This window comes from Bactrocera latifrons, unplaced genomic scaffold (genome assembly GCF_001853355.1).
Source record: "Bactrocera latifrons isolate USDA-ARS-PBARC rearing strain unplaced genomic scaffold, ASM185335v1 scaffold_40, whole genome shotgun sequence".
In the NCBI taxonomy this organism is placed as follows: Eukaryota; Metazoa; Arthropoda; class Insecta; order Diptera; family Tephritidae; genus Bactrocera; species Bactrocera latifrons.
The window spans coordinates 1337414-1355926 of record NW_017537046.1 but is presented as its reverse complement, the minus strand read 5'-3'; the positions used below and the strand labels follow the sequence as shown (position 1 = coordinate 1355926).

General features: G+C 43.6%; 3 protein-coding genes across 6 annotated transcripts; 2 read left to right on the top strand and 1 right to left on the bottom strand.

The window, feature by feature from the left end:
* Positions 1 to 36: 36 nt before the first annotated feature.
* LOC108972511 (small subunit processome component 20 homolog) lies at positions 37 to 9049 on the bottom strand. Its single transcript, XM_018939133.1, has 5 exons — positions 8885 to 9049; positions 6262 to 8824; positions 1417 to 6197; positions 647 to 1360; positions 37 to 569 (listed from the first exon to the last, which is right to left on the bottom strand). The coding sequence occupies exons 1-5, from the start codon at positions 8927 to 8929 to the stop codon at positions 135 to 137; spliced, it is 8538 nt and encodes a 2845-aa protein (XP_018794678.1). The 5' UTR covers positions 8930 to 9049; the 3' UTR covers positions 37 to 134.
* A 54-nt stretch (positions 9050 to 9103) lies between these two features.
* Positions 9104 to 12246, top strand: LOC108972513 (probable ATP-dependent RNA helicase DDX27). The gene is made up of 7 exons (XM_018939134.1): positions 9104 to 9190; positions 9261 to 9362; positions 9430 to 9654; positions 9714 to 10325; positions 10531 to 11263; positions 11322 to 11868; positions 12014 to 12246. Exons 2-7 carry the CDS (start codon positions 9270 to 9272, stop codon positions 12162 to 12164), a joined length of 2361 nt encoding a protein of 786 aa, XP_018794679.1. The 5' UTR covers positions 9104 to 9190; positions 9261 to 9269; the 3' UTR covers positions 12165 to 12246.
* A 211-nt stretch (positions 12247 to 12457) lies between these two features.
* Positions 12458 to 17891, top strand: LOC108972500 (hormone-sensitive lipase). Of its 4 annotated transcripts, none has more exons than XM_018939121.1 (7): positions 12458 to 12815; positions 13165 to 13291; positions 14651 to 15798; positions 15870 to 16704; positions 16762 to 17436; positions 17529 to 17654; positions 17719 to 17891. In XM_018939121.1, the coding sequence occupies exons 3-7, from the start codon at positions 14684 to 14686 to the stop codon at positions 17827 to 17829; spliced, it is 2862 nt and encodes a 953-aa protein (XP_018794666.1). In that variant the 5' UTR covers positions 12458 to 12815; positions 13165 to 13291; positions 14651 to 14683; the 3' UTR covers positions 17830 to 17891. The 4 variants fall into 4 exon arrangements, with proteins under 4 accessions (XP_018794666.1, XP_018794663.1, XP_018794664.1 ...); XM_018939118.1 differs by having other exon boundaries at positions 12458 to 12830; XM_018939119.1 differs by having other exon boundaries at positions 12458 to 12990.
* Positions 17892 to 18513: the final 622 nt, after the last annotated feature.

Genomic DNA, 18513 nt, shown 5'->3' with positions numbered 1-18513 from the left:
AAATTTTTTAAAATAATAAAAAATAACATTTCTTTAAATAATAAAACTGTATTTCTTTGTAAATTTCCTTATACAACTTTTCAATTACACGTATGTATTTATAATATTTATAGTTATTTAGTATTAACTAAAAATTAGAAGAGCTCTTCATCCGCTTTGCGCTTGCGTTTCTTTAGCTTTTGCTTCGTGTCTGCTGCCTTGCCGCGCATCACATCCGCCTTCAAGCGCTTTGCCGACTTTTTGCGTTCCTGAGTTGCAGCTTGCCTCTTTGCGGCACGCAACGGATCGTTTATCTTCTCCTGCGCCAGCACTTTCTTGCGTTCGGCACGCCGACGCATTAATGAAGTTTGCGTGCGCGTGCGCAACTTATCGTACAGATCGGAGCCAATGCGCTTGCGCAAACGACTACCAACACGTAGCGCCAATTGCCGCAAGTCACTGTCGACATTTTGGTCCTCCTCAGACATCTCACGTACCAGTGCACCTAGCAGCGGTGGCGCCAGCCTTTCCACTGCTTCCACATTGAGCAACGTGATGAGTCCCTCGATTAGCGTGAAAAGTGCTGATCGCTACAAAGACAAAAAATTAATAGTTTGACAAAAAATGAAGGTTATGTTTGCTTAATTTGGCTACGGCTTTTACTTACCACGACGGTAGAATGTGGCGCCTTAGCCACTTCCCTGTTAATCAGGAAGCGTATATTGCGTACCAGCCAGTACAAATTAATTTTCGTACCCGTTGTATGCTCCTGCTTCTGCTCCACCGCTGTGTTCTCCTTTTCCTCAGCTGCGTCGTCTTCCTGCTTCTCTTGCTTAACACTAAAAGGCACATCGCGCAGCATATTGCCTATGAACAGGAAGATCTTGACTATTTCATCAATCATATTCTGTTGCGTGTCGCCGGGCACCACTTGGGCGCACAAGTCCAACACCAACGACTTAATATCGTAAACGGGATTGGCATAAATGAAATCGAATTTCGCTGCATTAGCGTCCACACCATTGGCGCTTGCGTAGTCTGCGCGCTGTTGAGCCCTTGACAGCTGTGCGCCGACACGCGCATAGTCGTAGTTGCTCAAAATGAGTGCGATAATTTTGGCCGCATTGCAGCGCACCCAGGCGTGCTCATGCGCCAGCAGTTTCTGTGATTCATAAGCCAGTTCGTCGATCACGTGACTCAATTCGGCATTGTTGCCGCTGAGCAGCTCCACGCCGCAGTAGTCCAACATCTTCAGCAGACAATATTGTATTTGTATGATTTCGTGGTCGATGGCGCGTTGATGCTCCTCAGCCGTTTTGGCTACTTCCTCCTCAGTGAGTACGATTTCCTCGACTTGTTTGCTGTTTTGGCCTTTAACTTTCTGTAGGAACACAATATAAATTATTATCGATACCACTTAAGAAGTTAAAAGCTTACATTGTATTTTCTGCGCTTCTTGAGCTTTTCCTCATCCACGTCAAAGCCCAGCGCCGTCGGCGCGCGTACAAATCTACCGGGCGCGCTGGGATTATTCATGGTGAGACGCGCTACAATTGTGGGCAACACGAGTTTTAGCCGGGGCGCGAAGGATTGCTTCTCCGCGTTCAGAAAACGCGAGCAAAGCGACGCAGCCATTTCTGCCACCGATGGCTTATTGCCGGCTTCGAAGAACAGCAGCGTCATGTCGAATAAACGCTGACGATCGACTTTCTCCAAACGTGTAATCAGCAACTCGATGCAGTCGGCGATCGCCTTGCGGCAACTCGGATCCTCGTCGTTGACCAAACGTGGTCCCAGCGAGATGTAAAGGAATTCCGCACGTTTGGAAAGTATCTTCAGCGGGAACTTCTTGATTAAAGCATGCAGGAATTGTATGACCGATTGCCGACCCGACGGCAACGAATAGCGTAGTTGTACCGTAAAGAATTTTACAATCTGATCGACGCGCTTCTTCAGTGGATATTCCATGATGTAGGTGATCAGTATATTGCGCGCCTCGTCGCGCACAAAGTCCGACTGTGACTGGATGGACATATCGCCGATGCGTTTCATTATCTGATGGAACGACTCGGCCTCAACGCGTCGCGCAATGAGCGCTTTGAGCAGCGAAAAGGAGAGCGCCTGATGTTCACCTTCGTACAGGTTTTGCTCGACATACAGCACGAGCTGTTGCAGTTGCTCGGGCGTTAGCTCGTAATCGCCGCATTTGCGCAGCAATGCTACGATGGCTTTGTAGCACGATTTAACCAATTGAAGATTCTCATCCTGCTTGATAGCACCAAAGGTGGATATGTTCTTCAATATCTCGAACATGCGCTCCACGACATCGCTAAGGTATTGCTGTTGCAGCGCCGGCAGCTCATAAGCGTCGTTCCAAATGGCGCCAAAGCATTTCAGTGCAAATGTCACCACGCGCACGTGTGTACTTTTCAGCGCATCGCGTAGCAGCGGCAGTAAGGGATTCAAGAAAGGCTGATAGTCCACCTCCACCAGTTTTTTGCGTTTCAAAACGATCTGCAATAGCTCCAAACCGAATTCGATAAGTATGTGCGCATTGGCTTGCGCGTTCGATTGCACGCGTTTATTGACCGCGCCGGAACGTGTGCGTGGCGCCGGTTGTATGATGAAGCAGTCGGGACGCGCGCGTCGCATACGCTCCTTCTCCTGTTCGCTAAGCGCGCGCTTCTGTATGCCCGGCAGCAGATCAGTGATGCTCTCCGAAACGATGCCGTAAATGAAGATGAGCAAGCTCTCGCGCGAAATGTGCGCATTCTCCACCAAACCGGTTACTATCTTCGCAAAGCAATCCTGTATTTTCAAGGTCACTTTACGCGAGTGCGAACGCGTGAGATGCTCCTTGAACGGCATGAGCAAATCGAGGAGACAATTGTCTTGTATATTGCGCGCCACTATGTGTAGCACCAGGTAGCTTTTGGCGCTCGGTTTAGCTTCGGGCGTATGCGCGGCAATCTTTTCGTTTTCCTTTTCGGCGGTGATTTCACCGAAAATATCATTCAGCGCCACGTCGAGCAAGTTGTGCAGACAGTTTTCAATATCGCTTGGCTGCAATTGCTCACGCAGCGCATCCAAGACACCGTGCACGGTGACGGCAAGCACGTGCACCTGAAAGCCGCGCGTCAAGAGCGACTGCAAGTGGTCCATAAGCAGCGCCAGGTAGCTGGCGCCAAGCGCGAGCATAATCTTCTTCAGTATGTCGCGCGTTAGCATGCGCACCGACTTGAGTGGCGAGCGCAAAAAGGTGCAAACTTTCATGAAAACCCCCGGTAAGCTCGCCTCCATTAGCTCCTTGGGTAATTTTTGCATCAGTTTGACAAGCGCCAGCGCGATTGGCACACGCAGTATTTCCTCCTCTTCGCGCTCCGCGCTGAAACGCTTACGATTCACTTTGTGCTTGTTGTCGTATGAGCTCTGCTCTGTGATTGCGCGATTGAGGGTCGGTATGAGTATGCTGGTGATGGTGAGCATAACGCGTTTGGCAGCGCCGGCAGGCAGCACCAGCGCGCCGTTGAGTACGCACGTAGCGGGTGCGGCGTCTTCCTGCGCTGCTGTAGCGTCCATGTCCGCGGCAGCCAGTTCTGCAGCGAGCGCGGTGTCCTCGTCTTCAACATCGGCTTCAATTTCCTTTTCATCGACGTCTTCCGCCACTATTGAGTCATTCTCTGCTGTTACTACTTCCTTTTTCGCGGCGGTTTCCGGTTTCTCTTCTGCTTCAGTCACTTCCTCACTGCTCAACTTAGCGCGCAGCTGTTGCAGTGCTTGCGCATCGGCTTGCGCTTGTGTCAAATCAAAGTGGAACGCATCGAGTATGCGCACCACAATGCGCACGCATTGACGTTGATGCTCCTGTGAGCTGCGCAACTTGGTGAGGTAATAGCGCAGCAGCGCGTGATACTGCTGCCAGGGCAGCAGTTGACATACCACGCCCACCGTCTCAATAGCGGCGTCTATGAGCGTGTGTTTACCCGCGTGCTTCTCCTGCAGCAGATAGCGCGTGGCCAGCGGCAACACAAACTCTGTCAGCGTGCGCGTGCAGGGGCGTTGCGTCAACGTCTGCGCGTAAGAGCAGAATTTAAGCAGCGCGCGTCCATGGCGATGGCTCTGTAAATGCGTAAGATTCTCAAAGAAATCCACCTCGGCATCTTGCTGATCGCCCAGCGGCGCCAAGTCTTGCAAGACCGCATGCGTTGTAGGCGCTTGACGCGCCAATTCGCCCAATAAGCGTATGCCTTCGTAGCGCACATTGTCGTTGTTGTCGCGCAATAAGCGCCTGAGCAAATTTATGGCAACGTCGCCCACTAAATAGTCCACATTGGGTTTATCATCAGCAGTGGCGGCGTAGCGTTGAGCGAGGCGCGGCAACAGCAAACGCAAGTGTTCGCTGGCATTGTCGCGCAAGCCCATATCTTTGTCATATTTAATAAAGTAAACGCAGTTGTAGACCACGAGCACGCCAAGCTCTATATCAACGCCATTATGTTCAACGTCCAAGAGCTGCGCTATTTCTTTAAGCGCATCCAAGCGCTTGTCGTAATCGGGTTGCTCCACCCAGCGTTTGTCCCAGGCGTTCAGCATGCTAGTGAGGCGCGCGGTGCGTTGTAAACGCGTCGCCTGCGCAATGAGCGCTTCGTCATTGCTTTGGGTAGCCTGCTTATGGCGCTTGCGCGCAATGTCCGCGACTAGCTGGCACAACAATTTACGCGCGTTCACCTCTTGCGTCTGCTCGAAAAGCGGTGCGAGTTTCCGTAGATATGTCTCGGGTGCGTCGAGCTGCTTGATGAGATTTGCCAGCGTCGTTATGACTTGTGTGACTACTTCTTCACTGGCGTTGCGCTGAGACTTTGCGATGAGTATTGGCAGTAAAAGCTGCAATAAGCTATCACACGTCGCTGCGTCCTCCACATGTGCGGTGAGTAACGACAGTATGTTGAGGTCGCGTTTGTCGATTGCTTGCTTGGCGGCGCGCGTGCTAAAGTTCATGCGCAGGCGTTTCAGGAGTTCCGGAATGTAAGGTTTTACAATATGTAGACCGCTAACTTCCACTTGTTCCACTTTCGATTTGGGATCCAACAAACGCTCGACCAACGCCATAATGGGACGTCGTACCGCGGGCTTCGCTTTTTCATTCAACAGCAGCGCTACCACATAATGGAAGATAATCGGTGTCTCCTGCGTGTCTACAAGATCCGCGCGTCGTTGTGCTAAAAAGTTGAAGTGCTGCGGCTTCTCACCCCACTGCAAGAGTAGACGCAACAAAGGTGTCGGTGTGTGAATGGCATCTTGCGGCAACTTTTCGATGACCGGCCAAACATAAACTTCGGTTAAGGAGCGAACCTGCGCGGCCTCAAACTCGAATTCGTCGATGTGCGCGAAGAAATTCACCAAACTCAGCAAAGCGGCGTTTCGTACATTTTTGTAGACCACACTCATCTTCGGATGTATTAGCGCCAGCTGCGCGGCAGGCAACAGCAGAATGGCATTGCAAGCACATCCCACGAATGTCAGCAGTTTCAGCATATAAATGTGGAAGTCACGCTTCATCAGACCGCCGAACTCTTTGCGTATAAGCTCCAGCAGATTTACTATGCTTTGCAGCTTCTTCGGCGACCACGCGGCGCGTATATCGAAATCGGCCAACACTAGCGCTGGTATCTGTTCCAGCGGCAAAGCGGCTTCGGTGTATTTGGCATACTTGCCGAAAGCCATTTCCAAGAACCACAAAATCTCTTCGGTGGTGCACTGTCCCAGGAAACGGAGAATGAGTGATTTGCGCGCTTGTGCGCTCAGCGCGCGCTGTGTGCCTTTGGTGATCATTTTGCCATACAATATGCGTAGCAGTATTTTCATGAGCTCTGGCCGCTGTTCCACGCTAACGGCTTCGTCTAATTTGAAGTTGACTAGTTCCTCTTTGAATTTCCCCTCATCCACCAATGCGTATAGGTGTTCCTTGTGTGGTAGCAACGATTTCGATTTGTACCTCAGTATGCAGTCGAGCGCGGCGCGTTGTAACTGCGCATTCGGACCAGCCAACAGGTCCATGTAGAGCGCATACAATTCAGGTTCGCGATAAAGGGAACGCGGATTCGTTTGCGCGGCAAATACGCCAAGTTTGCTTTGTAGCGTTTGCAGTATGCTTTTGGCGATGAAACCTTGTTGCTCCTTGCGCTGTTTGCCGCGGCGTCCAGTTTTGCGCGAGCGTTCTGCGGTAAAAGAGATGAAATGTTATATATTAAGACAATTTTGACCAAAAATCAAGTAGCTTACCTGTTTGCTTGTCGTCATCATCGTCCTCCGCATCGCTGTCCAAAGTCTCTGCCTCTGCAAGTTGAGCCTGCGCTTGGCCGGCCGCGAGCTGCGTTAGATCCCAAGTCAGTTCGCGCCTTTCCAAGCGCGCGCGGTATTCTTCATTGACGAATTGCAGAAAGAGACCGACAAGATCGCGATTTTTTTGTTGCGCCATTTGCCCAAATTGTGGCAGACGCAGCCACAACAGGTTGCGATAATTTAGCAACTGTTGTTGCGTTTGTTTAGGCAGTTGCACCGCGGGTAGTAACTCATTTAAGAACGCGCTGCGCCAGCAAGGCACATTTTCTACCGCGGCGGCGGTGGTATCCTGCGCGACAGTTACAGTGTAGTCTATACTGTCAGCTGTTTGCTGCAATAGTTGGTGATAAATGGCCCAAAAGTCTGCGACGCTCATTGCTTGCGCATATGATTCTATTAGTTTCAGTACCGGCTCCCAGACAAACTTAAAGTTGTGGTACAACATGCCGAGCAGAAAGCGCAGTATGTGCCGCTTATAAATATCGCGCTGAGGCTCTTGTTTGTCGATGGCGCGATAAAGCTCGCCGGCCGTCTCGAGTTGCTGCAGTTGCAGCAATTGCTCACGATAATTATGCACGTTTGGTACGATGCACTCGGCGGCATAGAATATTTTATAGGGATGCGCCAGCTTTGTTTGCCGATGCAGCGTTTGTAGGCAGTGCGCAGCGAGCAGGCGCACATCATGCGCATGCGAACTGAGCAGGGGCACTAAAAGTTCCGATATTCGTTGAATATCTTCCTCGGTAAATTTGGGCGTTGCGCTTAGAAGTTGGTCCAGCGCGCCCAAAGCTTGTAAGTTAGTTGTTGCATGGGGTAGCAGTGTTTCTATGGAGCGTTGTACAAAACTCGGCACACATTTAAATTTAAGATTTATGTGTGTCTCGAGCACCAGTGAGTATAATGTCAATTTCTGTGCTAAATTATTATTAGCATTTAAGCTATCTAAAATATGGTTCAAAATTGTGTTTAGCTTTGGCTCAAGTGCCTCCTTTTCCAACCCCGCAATATGCGGTACTAAAATTAACAATAAAACTTGCTCCCGCAAAACATTACTTTCTTCCTCCAATACATTTTCATTAAATGCAAGTGTCTTTATTTTTTCTTTCAAATTTTCAAGCGTGTTTTGTTGTTTTATGTGTAAAATATAAGGCTGCCATGACTCCAGCGCAAATGCATGGCCTGCCAGTGAGCGCTTATGCAGGACAACGCGTGCCAATAGCTCACATGCGGGCTCATCAAACTTGTCCTCAAAGTTCGCAACGACAGAAGGTAGCACTAAGAGTTCGAACTGCGTATGCGCACCAACAAGTAACACAAATTGCGCATAAATATCGCGTTGTTGCACGCTCAACGCTTTCTTCATTAAACGACTGGTATCTAATTGTGTCAAGTGGGCATTATTTGCCAGTAAAACCTTGCTAACTAATTCCACCAGCAAACGTAGCGCTGCTTCTGCTTTCCCTTTTGCTTTTTCTTGTCCGCAGTAGTCCAACATCTTGATTATGGTTGGTACCACCACATCTAATTCGCACAGATGTTTGCCATTGCGGTGCTCGGCTGCGAGTATGTATAACGGCAGAATATATACCAATCGTTCCGCAGCTCCTACACCAGCTAACATCATGTTTTGGGTTACATTGCAGAGTTTGTTCCAGTAGAGTGGCATGCTTTGAGGCGACAAAAAGTTGAGTAGCTCTTGAACAGACTGCTTAACAATTTCACAAAGCAATTGTAGTTTGTCCTGCGATTTGGCCCGCTGTTCGTCAACTAGGCATTCAAATATAAATTGAAGAAAATCGCTCGCTACCGAATGGAATTGTCCTTTGACACCACGCACTATTTCAAAGAGTAAACGACCACAACCTGCTATGCTGTCCACCTGTTCGCGTGCTACTGTGTCCAACACGAAATCGAGAAATTTGCGATAATCACGCACATCGCGTGCTATAAAGGAGAAACACTCCACGGCAAAATTGGTTACATGCTCTTCGTAGCGTTGTTCATCTAGTAGTGGCAAAATGGCATGGAACACCACCCCGATGTTTTTCTTCAAGTATGGTTTCAGTGCTTTGAATAAGTAAGCCAAACAAACCAATGTCCATTCCAATTGCTCTGCGTCTTGGGTATTCAGCAGACAAATGAGTCGATCGAGCACGCGTTGAAAGTATGGGTAGAAATCCTCACGCAAATCGCGCGCTAACACGTATAATAATTCCAATAATGGCTGCAGCGATAGAGTCGTGGCCGTCGAAAGACGCTCTAACAAGAGATCTATCACAAAGTCTTTTTTGTGCACCAGTTGTGGCAATGTTACCACCTTCAGACATCTGCGGCTGAATTGACCGAACTCATCTGTTAAGTTTAGCACTATCCATTTCTTCAGCGTTTGGTGAAAACATGTTTCATTTTCTTCCTCGGGCAGTTCTTCGTTTTCATGACCAATACGGTACAAAGCCAAACGTCGTATATCAATCTCATTAACACGGTCCGCAAAGGATTTATACTAAAAGCAAGAGCCATGTATTTAGTATGAAGTGCTGGTGCATAGTTGGCAAATACTTACCCGAAAAGTGTTGGTGCTTTTAGTTTTATGCAATATTTCCGCCATACTTGTGTATTTACATTTATCCTGTTAAAATCCTTTATATTTTTTATTATCACTTGATTAAAATTGAGAATGAACACTTTAACACATTTTTTTCTCCACAATAGCAGGCAGTAGGCAGAATGAAATCCGTCAGTTGCAGCGCACATGTTGCGGTAACCGTGCGTTCAGTGTACTTATGTTGATAATGTGGCGAATGTTCAGTGCTGTTTTGATATAAAAACAAACAGCTGTCTCACACGTGTGTTTCGTTGGGTGCAGAAGGTTGTACAAAGCTTGTAAAATAAAATAAAACTTTAATTTTGAAAGAATTTGTTGGAAAATTTGTATTTAGTTGGCAGAAATGGGTGCCACGAAAAATCTAGACTTGATAGCAACAATTGAAGATGATGCAGAGGTTGAAAATTTCTCAGAAGACTCCGACGCTGAAGTGGAGGTAAGCGGTACAAAAAATAGTGCATGCTGCGCAGTTGATTAACTTTCAAATATGTTTTGTTCTTTAGTATCAACCCACAAAAGTACGTCACAAGAAAGTTGCCGAGTTTGAAAAAGGTTTTCAATTTGTATCCTCTGTGAAGGAGTACAATCAAGATACCTGGGATGATCTCATGAAATATGTAAAACGGAAGGCTCGAACCAAGACCGATGACAAAATTGCCGAACGTCTGAAAAAACGTGAATCTGATGGCAAGCTCACAGTAGGAGACAACAGTGGCGACGATGATGAGGTATGTTACTGGGCAATACAATATGTGTAGGAAAGTTGATCTATCTTTAATAATTTTAGATCCCGCTCTCCGATGACGAACTGAAGCACGACAATCTACGACTACGTGAGAAGAAATTGTCTAAGAAAAAGAAGAAGAAATCTGATGATAACTCAGACGAGGAAGAGGAGGAAGGTGAAAAAATGCAGTTTGATGAAGCTATCGAAAGCAACGAGTCCATTACATCGTTCTATCAAATGAATCTGTCACGTCCGCTAATGCGTGCCATCGGTGTATTGGGTTATATATATCCAACTCCCATACAGTCTTCGACAATACCTATTGCATTACTGGGTCGCGATATTTGCGGTTGCGCTGCCACCGGTACCGGTAAAACAGCGGCTTACATGCTACCAACTTTGGAACGTCTTTTATACCGACCAATGAATAACAAAACAATTACGCGCGTACTTGTGTTGGTGCCGACCCGTGAGTTGGGCGCACAAGTGTATCAAGTGACGAAACAATTGTGTCAATTTACAACAATTGATGTTGGTTTGGCTATTGGTGGTTTAGATGTAAAAGCACAAGAACTGGTTTTGCGACAGAACCCTGATATTGTTATAGCAACACCGGGTCGTCTCATCGATCATATTAAGAATACGCCTAGTTTTAGCTTGGATTCTATTGAGGTAAGTAGTTTCGTTTTTTCGGAACAATGCCTTTACTACTTAGATGATGAATTATATCCTTGCGCTCTGAAGCAGCTTCTTTCTGTATTTGTAGAACTTTTTAGTTATACTTCGTAGGAAGCGTAACCTGATTTCTTAAAATTATTATATTTTTCAATGATCTGAAATTGTGTGAATAATAATGATTTGGCTCTTTGATTCAAAGGTGCTCATTTTGGACGAAGCAGATCGTATGTTAGATGAATATTTCGCCGAACAGATGAAAGAAATTATAAATTCGTGCGCCAAGACACGGCAGACTATGTTGTTCTCGGCCACAATGAGTGAACAAGTCAAAGACTTAGCTGCTGTGTCGCTCAGTAAGCCAGTTAAAGTGTTCGTCAATAATAATCAACAAGTTGCCTTCAATCTAAGACAAGAATTCATTCGTATCCGTGAAGATAAAGAGGGTGATCGTGAACCTATACTGTCCAGTTTGATTTGTCGTACATTCCACGATCATTGCATGGTATTTGTCCAAACGAAAAAGCAAGCTCATCGCCTTCACATTTTACTAGGCTTACTAGGCGTACGTGCTGGCGAACTGCATGGTAACCTCACGCAACAACAGCGTCTCGAGTCGTTAAAGAAATTCAAAGAAGAACAAATAGACGTACTTATAGCGACGGATGTGGCAGCTCGTGGTCTGGATATTGTGGGCGTAAAAACCGTCATTAACTTTGTCATGCCTATTACAACCGAGCACTATATACATCGAGTCGGTCGTACTGCTCGTGCAGGGCGCGCAGGTATTTCGGTGTCATTGGCTGGTGAGAAAGAGCGTAAAATCGTTAAAGACATTATTAAGAATGCTGAGAACTCGGTGAAGAATCGTATTATACCACCAGAAATTATTGAAAAATATCGCAAGAAACTAATCGCTCTCGAACCGGAAATACGTAAGATATCTAACTATTTTCTTCCACACATTCATTATTACTTAAATCATATTTACAGAACACATTTTGGACGAAGAGCAAGCAGAGCGTCAACTGGCCAAGATGGAGCAGCAGCTTTCAAAAACGGAACGTAAATTGCAAGGCACCCAGTCCGAGCAACGCGCGTGGTTCCAAACCCGCAAGCAGCGTGAAGATGAAAAGGCACGTCTGGCTATTACCCCCGAAGAGAATCAAAAGGATAGTGCCAATGAAAAGAAAGGCGGAGGCAAACGCAAGCGCACTGAATATGGTGGCGAAGGCGAAGATGGGCCGCCAGTAAAAGAGCTCAACGCTAAGAAGAAGAAAAAGAAGGAAGAACCGAAGAAAAAGTCACCAGAGCAATTGGCAAAGGAGCGAGTTATAAAGGAGATAGAAAAGGCGTCTTTGGTACGCGCTAAGATGTCAAAGCTGAAGAAACGTCCTGGTAAACTAAGCGCAGTTTCTGATGAGCAAGGCCGGAAATATGTAAGCGACTACAATAAACTGAAACCGACAAAACGTCGTAGCCAGTCAGCATTCACGAACGACTTGACAGATGTCAGCCGAAGCGGAGCGTTGCGTCTGAGGTAGCATATTACGAAAAATGTTTCATATATTTAAAATTCTTTTTATTACATTTTTTTATTAATAATTAATTTTTTTTTTATTAAAATTTTTTATTAACAATATTTTTTATTATTTTATTAATTATTATTTTTTTAATTTTTTTAGATCGGAAGCCAATCGCCATAAGAAGCTCAGTCAAATAGCGAAAAAGAAGAAAACCAGCGGTGTGAAAATTGCCAACAAAGCTGGCAAAAATAAGTTCAATAAAGGCAAGAACTTTGGTGGTCCCCGTTTTACAAAAAAGAATAAGAAGTAAAATAGCTAGTGTTATACATATTACTATGTAAAACGTTTATTTTCATATATTGTAAATAAAAAATACAAAATTTAAAATTAAATTTTGCTTTTGATAAAAAGGCAATATATATATTAGATATATATTAAAACTATTTAAAAAGTATTTAATGCATTCAGTGAAGCTGTTACACAAAATGATAAATATTAAATTTATAAATTACCCCAATTAAAAAAGTAAAATGAATGGGAAATATTCACTTTATTTTCTGTTTATTGTATTCAGCACATCTGGTAGCATTGTCTGATTTACAAAATTCCCAAACAGCTGTCAGCAAAACTTGTTTGTTGACGTTTTCCTCGATTACCTCAGTCTACTAATTTTCAATTCTACAACAAAAAACAAAAACAAAACAACGTAAAAGTCAAGTAACTTTGGTTCATCAATTGGTTTGTGCAGCAATTTAATAGCCAGGCGGAAGATATTACTTTAATTTTCGCAGTGGTTCTACTTCTCACACACAAAATTATTTCATAGTAAAAATTTTAAGTGAACTCTAAAAGTTTATGATAAATTGCAGACTATTGAGTGGAGAAAAGATTACAAAATATTGCGAGAAGAAAAATATGTACAACTGTTTGGTTGAACTTTGATCAACCGACGGAGTGTGACGTGAGCATTAACTATGTATGTATCAACATGAAAAGCAAATATAAATAAGAAATGTAAATATTCCGTGACTAAGTAACTTCGCTTGCTGCGAAAACCAGTGCCAGCTTGTGTTCTGCAGGGGGGCGTTTCCAAACGCTTTTCCAGCTTTTCAGTTGCCATATACATACATTTTCTGGTATTCAATTTAACTTGTCTTCTATCAGTAGAAAATTCGACAAAAAAGTGAAAGTTTAATGCGCTATATGCGTGTTTTCTTTCAATTTTTTTTTTTGGAGATTTCCAATATGTATTTGTAAGTCAATTCTTATACTCGTTTTTATTCATTTTGTTTAATTTTTGATGTCATCAGCGGTCACCACCATTGCACCGTCCGCTTTGGAATTAAGCGAAGTGACAAAAATAAAAGAACGCAATAAAAACACGGAGTTGTTGGTGATACTTAGGAGAGAGGTGATAGAAGCAGAGCGGATAAGCAGGTGAATAAAACAGATAAGACAAGATAATATTATATTCAACACTATGAAACAAAAATTTTCCTTGGTTTTACGTGTAGATCAAGATTTGAGTGTTTTTGTAGAAAAATAAAATTATAAATGTAAACAATTTTAGCTTGCATGTGTTTTATTGCTTTTGGCTTAGCGAATTGCTTTTATAAATTTGCAGCTGGGCACGCTTAGCATTATTTTTTGCTTTTTATTGTCCGCTTATCAGTAGACGCGGTAGCTTTGTTCCCACGCAGCAATTGATAACCTCTCTAAAACAGCTTTCATAAACAATAAAAAATTAAAAAGTATTTATAATCTGCCGCTAATGAAGTGGCTGTTGACTTAGGTAGGAAATATATAAACCGTACTTGAATATAAAGAATATGATTTTGTATTTTATTTTGTTTGAATGGAATTTTTAATGGTTACAGTGAGCTAGAATGCTCTTCATATGCTATAGAGAGTCGATATCGGCAGTTCCGACAAAGGCGCAGATTCTTGAAACCCCTTCGGCGTATAAAAATGTGAAATAATGCTTAACATATTACAAACAAATACCGTGTTATAAGTTTGTAGTCGATATACAGTTTCAAATTAGACTAAACTCTAAAGTACCCTATTTCCGTTAATATTTCCGCCATAATAATTGTATGGCCATATGCCATACGTTGTATACATGTCACTCATACGCAGCGCTGCCCAAAATAATTGTTTTTATAATTTGTACTAATAAAAATATATATTTATACTAATATAAAAAAATATATTTTATACTAATAAAAATATATATTTATTTGTTTTATATTGTTTATATATGTATGTGTGTATGCAAGTTTTACGTAGACGTAGTAACTTTTTTTTTGTAACTGAAAGTGCGCATATTTATTACTTTTATGAAAAAATAATTAACAATATTGTGCTAAAACCTTGAAAAACGTAAATTTCTGTTGAATATTACAACGTCTGAGTTTTTTGCTTCAGCGTTAGCTGTTGGTTTGCTCAATTTTATGACTGAACCTTAATAGTACATACGTATGCATGTATCGTTATATCCGTTACGCAAACTGTGTAATGTTTATATTTCGCATAAAAAGTAATAGTTTTAACTGAACTTTGCACAGTAGCGTTATTCATGCATAACTAAGTCACTTTTAAGCCAATGAACTAAGCGTAGAAAAACAAGCACTTAAAATAAACAACAAATATGTATGTATGTATGTATGTATGTATGCATATATGAATAGCAGGTGCAATGCTAATTGCTTCAGTATTCTGTACATGCTAATATATAACAAGTATTAAGCAATAATAATATGTTTCAATTCACATGCATATTATATCTTTATGCAGCTCCCTTCACACGGTCAAGGTATACATAAAAATATGGAGTGTAATGAGCCGTCAGCTGGGGTCACATTGGGCGCTGAAATGATTGTTAGCGACAGTGGAAAAACGCAAGCTGACAAGCTTAGTTCAGTCATAGATGAGCAGCTACCTAACGGCAATAATATGTTCACAACGCCACCATCGCCACCGCCCTCGCCCAAATCGCTGCCCTGCTCGTCAGCCGCCTCAACAATCTCGTCTGCTGAATTGCGAACATCGCAACTTGACGATCAACCGATGGCGGAGTCGTTAACTGCTGAGCCTGAGGATGCTGCAGCGCCCGCTTTGCAGCCTTTATACGCACAATTGCTTGAGCAGTGCATTGAACATGCCAACCACTTCAGAGAAGATCCTTCGGAGAAGGGACAGCGTCTGTATGGCGCGTTTGTCGCCTGGCAGGATTTTATACGTTTGGCGAACAAGCTGGTGCTACAGATAGCCGCTTTCGCTCACAAATACGACTTTGACGAGCATACGCCGGGTAATGGTTATCGCAGCTTTATAGCTGTAACGAATGCATCTATCACATATGGACAGAATATATGCAAGAATCTCCATGCAACGCGTGCCACAATGTTTTTTCGTAAGAAATACTACATGAAGGAGGTGGAGTCATGCTCGCAGCTGCTCTCATCGTTGTGCACCTGCCTGCATTATTTACTTATCATGCACGATTGGTCATGCGATTCGGGTGACTTGTTCGCCAATGGACATCATTCGGCTGAGGAATTATTCGAACTGGGCGATACGATCAATCAGTATGCCTTTTATGGTCGTTGCCTTGGGTTTCAATATGATAATTCTATACGCGGTGTGTTGCGTTTCATTTCAATTGGTATGGCGAGCTTCTCCGAAGTGTTCTACGCTCAAAGCGAGGGTAAAATAACCAAGACGACACGTGGCCTCTGGACAGGCAGCAAGTATTTTTTGAATCCAGAGCAATGCGCGCGCCGCATTGTGAATATTTCACAGAATGCTAAAATCGACTTTTGTAAAGCCTTTTGGTTTCTTGCCGAATCGGAGATGATGCATACCATACCGACCATTGTCGGCAGTTCGGTGAAAGTGAATCGTGTGATTGAAATACCGCCAGAGCGCTTGCAGTTACCGCGGTAAGTTCTTTTCTTTTTTTTTTAATTGTAAAGCAATTTTTATCATATCGAAAACCAATTTTCCTTTGCAGTGTTACAAAGTCACAAAAGCTACACACTGCGACCGATGTAAATCAAAATGACAATGCCGAACTGATCGATATACCTTTACCAACTGCACACATCGGGCCCGGCAACTCAATACGCGTGCGCTTGTTGAGTTATACGCGTCGGGAGGGCATGATCGGTGAGGGAATATTTGCACGTAGTTGGCGTCGCCTACCAGCACGCAGCCGTAGCGTACTGTTCCATTGTCATGGTGGCGGTTTTGTGGCGCAGTCATCGAAATCACACGAGCTCTATCTACGCGATTGGGCTGCGGCCCTCGACGTGCCGATTATCTCTGTGGATTACAGTCTCGCACCCGAGGCGCCCTTTCCACGCGCACTCGAGGAGGTATTTTACGCTTACTGCTGGATGTTGCGCAATGCCGAGCATTTAGGCACGACCGCTGAGCGCATTGTGCTTGCCGGCGATTCGGCGGGTGCAAATCTTTGCATTGGTGTGGCGCTAAAGTGCATTGAACAGGGTGTACGTATACCGGACGGCCTCTTTTTGGCCTATTGCCCGACCTTAATTAGTTTCGTGCCGAGTCCGGCGCGTCTTTTGTGCCTCATGGATCCGTTGTTGCCTTTCGGTTTTATGATGCGTTGCTTGCGCGCTTATGCCTCACCCGAACGTCAGCAGATGGAGGCGAATGCAAAACATGTGTCCGAAATGTCTGATATACGCAACGCAACACCGTCACAAGAACGGCATTTCACTTTACAAATGGAAAAGGCGTACAGTGCGGCGTCCAGCAGGCGTACATCGGCAGCGAAGAGCCCGATATCATCGGTTGCGGAGAATTCGAAGTGGGAGCAAATGGTGAGTTGGCGTAGAATTTTACTTTTAAATATTTATTAAAAAATATATTTTACTTAGTTAAAAGATGGCACTGCATTGGACATGAATGCCATGGAGGCAGATGGTGAGACGGAAGAGAGCAGTGATACTTTTGCGAGCGCATCCTATCACAGCCAGACAGTTGAACGTACCGATTTGCCATCCGCCGAAGAGGACAACAGTCTTTGTGTTTCCTTCGAAGACGACTCTCAGCCAATCGTGCACTACCCCATACAATTAACCGCCGAAGCGCAAAAAGACTCGGACTCAGAACAGTACATTGATCGCTTTTTGGACCAATATCTCATCGACACAAATACACAAGAGGCCACGGAGCAAAAAGTCAATGGCTGTAAGGTGACAAACGGCACAACATATACGAATTGTATCGCGTCAACAATAGCGCGCACAGCATCCGAAGAGAATATCATCATTGATACCGGCAAAGAAGTGATCGCCTTCGAAACCATACATGGGCGTTTCAATAACGCCTTCAATGCGCTTACAACGACCTTCGATCGTTACACCAAATCGAGTGAGATACGCGGCGATTCGACGCATAGCGAGCGCATAAAAGATTTGCGCAACATGGATGCGTTGATAGCGCGTAGCCCCAGCTTAGAGTTTGCCTTTCAAGTGCCAAAAGATCCATTCCTATCGCCCTATTGGGCAAGCGATGAGTGGCTTAAGCAGCTGCCAAACACAAAGATTTTGGTTAGTTTTTTGCGTACAATTATAAAAATTTTAGGTTATGTTTATATGAAAACACAAACAAATTACCACCGTCATTTCTCTCCACTTGGTAGACGCTAGATATGGATCCCTGTCTCGATGATTGCGTCATGTTTGCGCGTAAACTTAAGAAATTGGGTCGCCCAGTGACATTGGAGATATTGAAGGGCCTACCACACGGCTTTCTGAACTTTACAATGGTGAGTGTGTGTAAGTGATTTTGCCGTTTCCGTTTTTAAAAGTATATTTTATTGCTCCACTTAGTATTCGAGCGAGGCGCGTGACGGTTCCAAGCATTGCATTGCAAGCCTTAAAGAACTGCTGTCAATTCCTGCGGATATTCCATTGAATGGCCATGCCACAGGAAGTAAATAATTAATGTTGTAACAGTTTCATAATATTTTTACAATATACACACTGAAATACTTTATAAATTATTAAGGCAACAAAAAAGCAAAAAAAGTATGGGATTTATCCTTTATTTATCTATTTATAAATATACTAATAGCAGGGTATAAAATAGTATAGAGTGAGTATTAGCATGCGTATTCATATAAAATGCATTATAAGTATGTATGCGTATATGCAAAATTTAAAAGATTAGTCACATGCAATAAGCCCCAGCTAATTTCAAATCCGAAACCAGTTTTAACAGCAAAAACAAAAAATTGTAAAACCTTCGAAAAGCAATTTTGTTATGGCAGCAAATGCAGATTGTGATAGGTTAAGTACATATATACTTTATTTAATGCTTCAATTTAGTTAATTATTTTATTTTTTTGTGCCGACAACAATTTTTAAATACGCTAATTTCCTTTACTCGAATTTTTATTTAATAAGTAAGCGTAACGAACTTGTTTAGAAAAGAAGCGCAGACACTTGCAGTTTTTGTTTTAAATTTCTATATTTATTTTTTTGGAGACTAAGTATAAAATTATATACTATGTCAGCTTAGTTAAAAAAAAACTCATTAAATCTCAATACTCTGTTTTTGTTTACAATTTTTTTTTATTTTTGCTCCATTTTGAATTTTTTTATTGTTTTAATTTCCAATTTTTT

Bases quoted from the DNA above. Each gene is read 5' to 3' on its own strand.
- LOC108972511 (XM_018939133.1), bottom strand. From the start codon at position 8,929: ATGGCGGAAATATTGCATAAAACTAAAAGCACCAACACTTTTCGG. The intron at 8,825-8,884 runs GTAAGTATTTGC...TCTTGCTTTTAG, and splicing joins AAAGCACCAACACTTTTCGG to TATAAATCCTTTGCGGACCG. The intron at 570-646 runs GTAAGTAAAAGC...TTGTCTTTGTAG, and splicing joins CGCCACATTCTACCGTCGTG to CGATCAGCACTTTTCACGCT.
- LOC108972513 (XM_018939134.1), top strand. From the start codon at position 9,270: ATGGGTGCCACGAAAAATCTAGACTTGATAGCAACAATTGAAGATGAT. The intron at 11,264-11,321 runs GTAAGATATCTA...TCATATTTACAG, and splicing joins CGCTCTCGAACCGGAAATAC to AACACATTTTGGACGAAGAG. The intron at 11,869-12,013 runs GTAGCATATTAC...TAATTTTTTTAG, and splicing joins AGCGGAGCGTTGCGTCTGAG to ATCGGAAGCCAATCGCCATA.
- LOC108972500 (XM_018939121.1), top strand. From the start codon at position 14,684: ATGGAGTGTAATGAGCCGTCAGCTGGGGTCACATTGGGCGCTGAAATG. The intron at 15,799-15,869 runs GTAAGTTCTTTT...TTTCCTTTGCAG, and splicing joins GAGCGCTTGCAGTTACCGCG to TGTTACAAAGTCACAAAAGC. The intron at 16,705-16,761 runs GTGAGTTGGCGT...TATTTTACTTAG, and splicing joins ATTCGAAGTGGGAGCAAATG to TTAAAAGATGGCACTGCATT.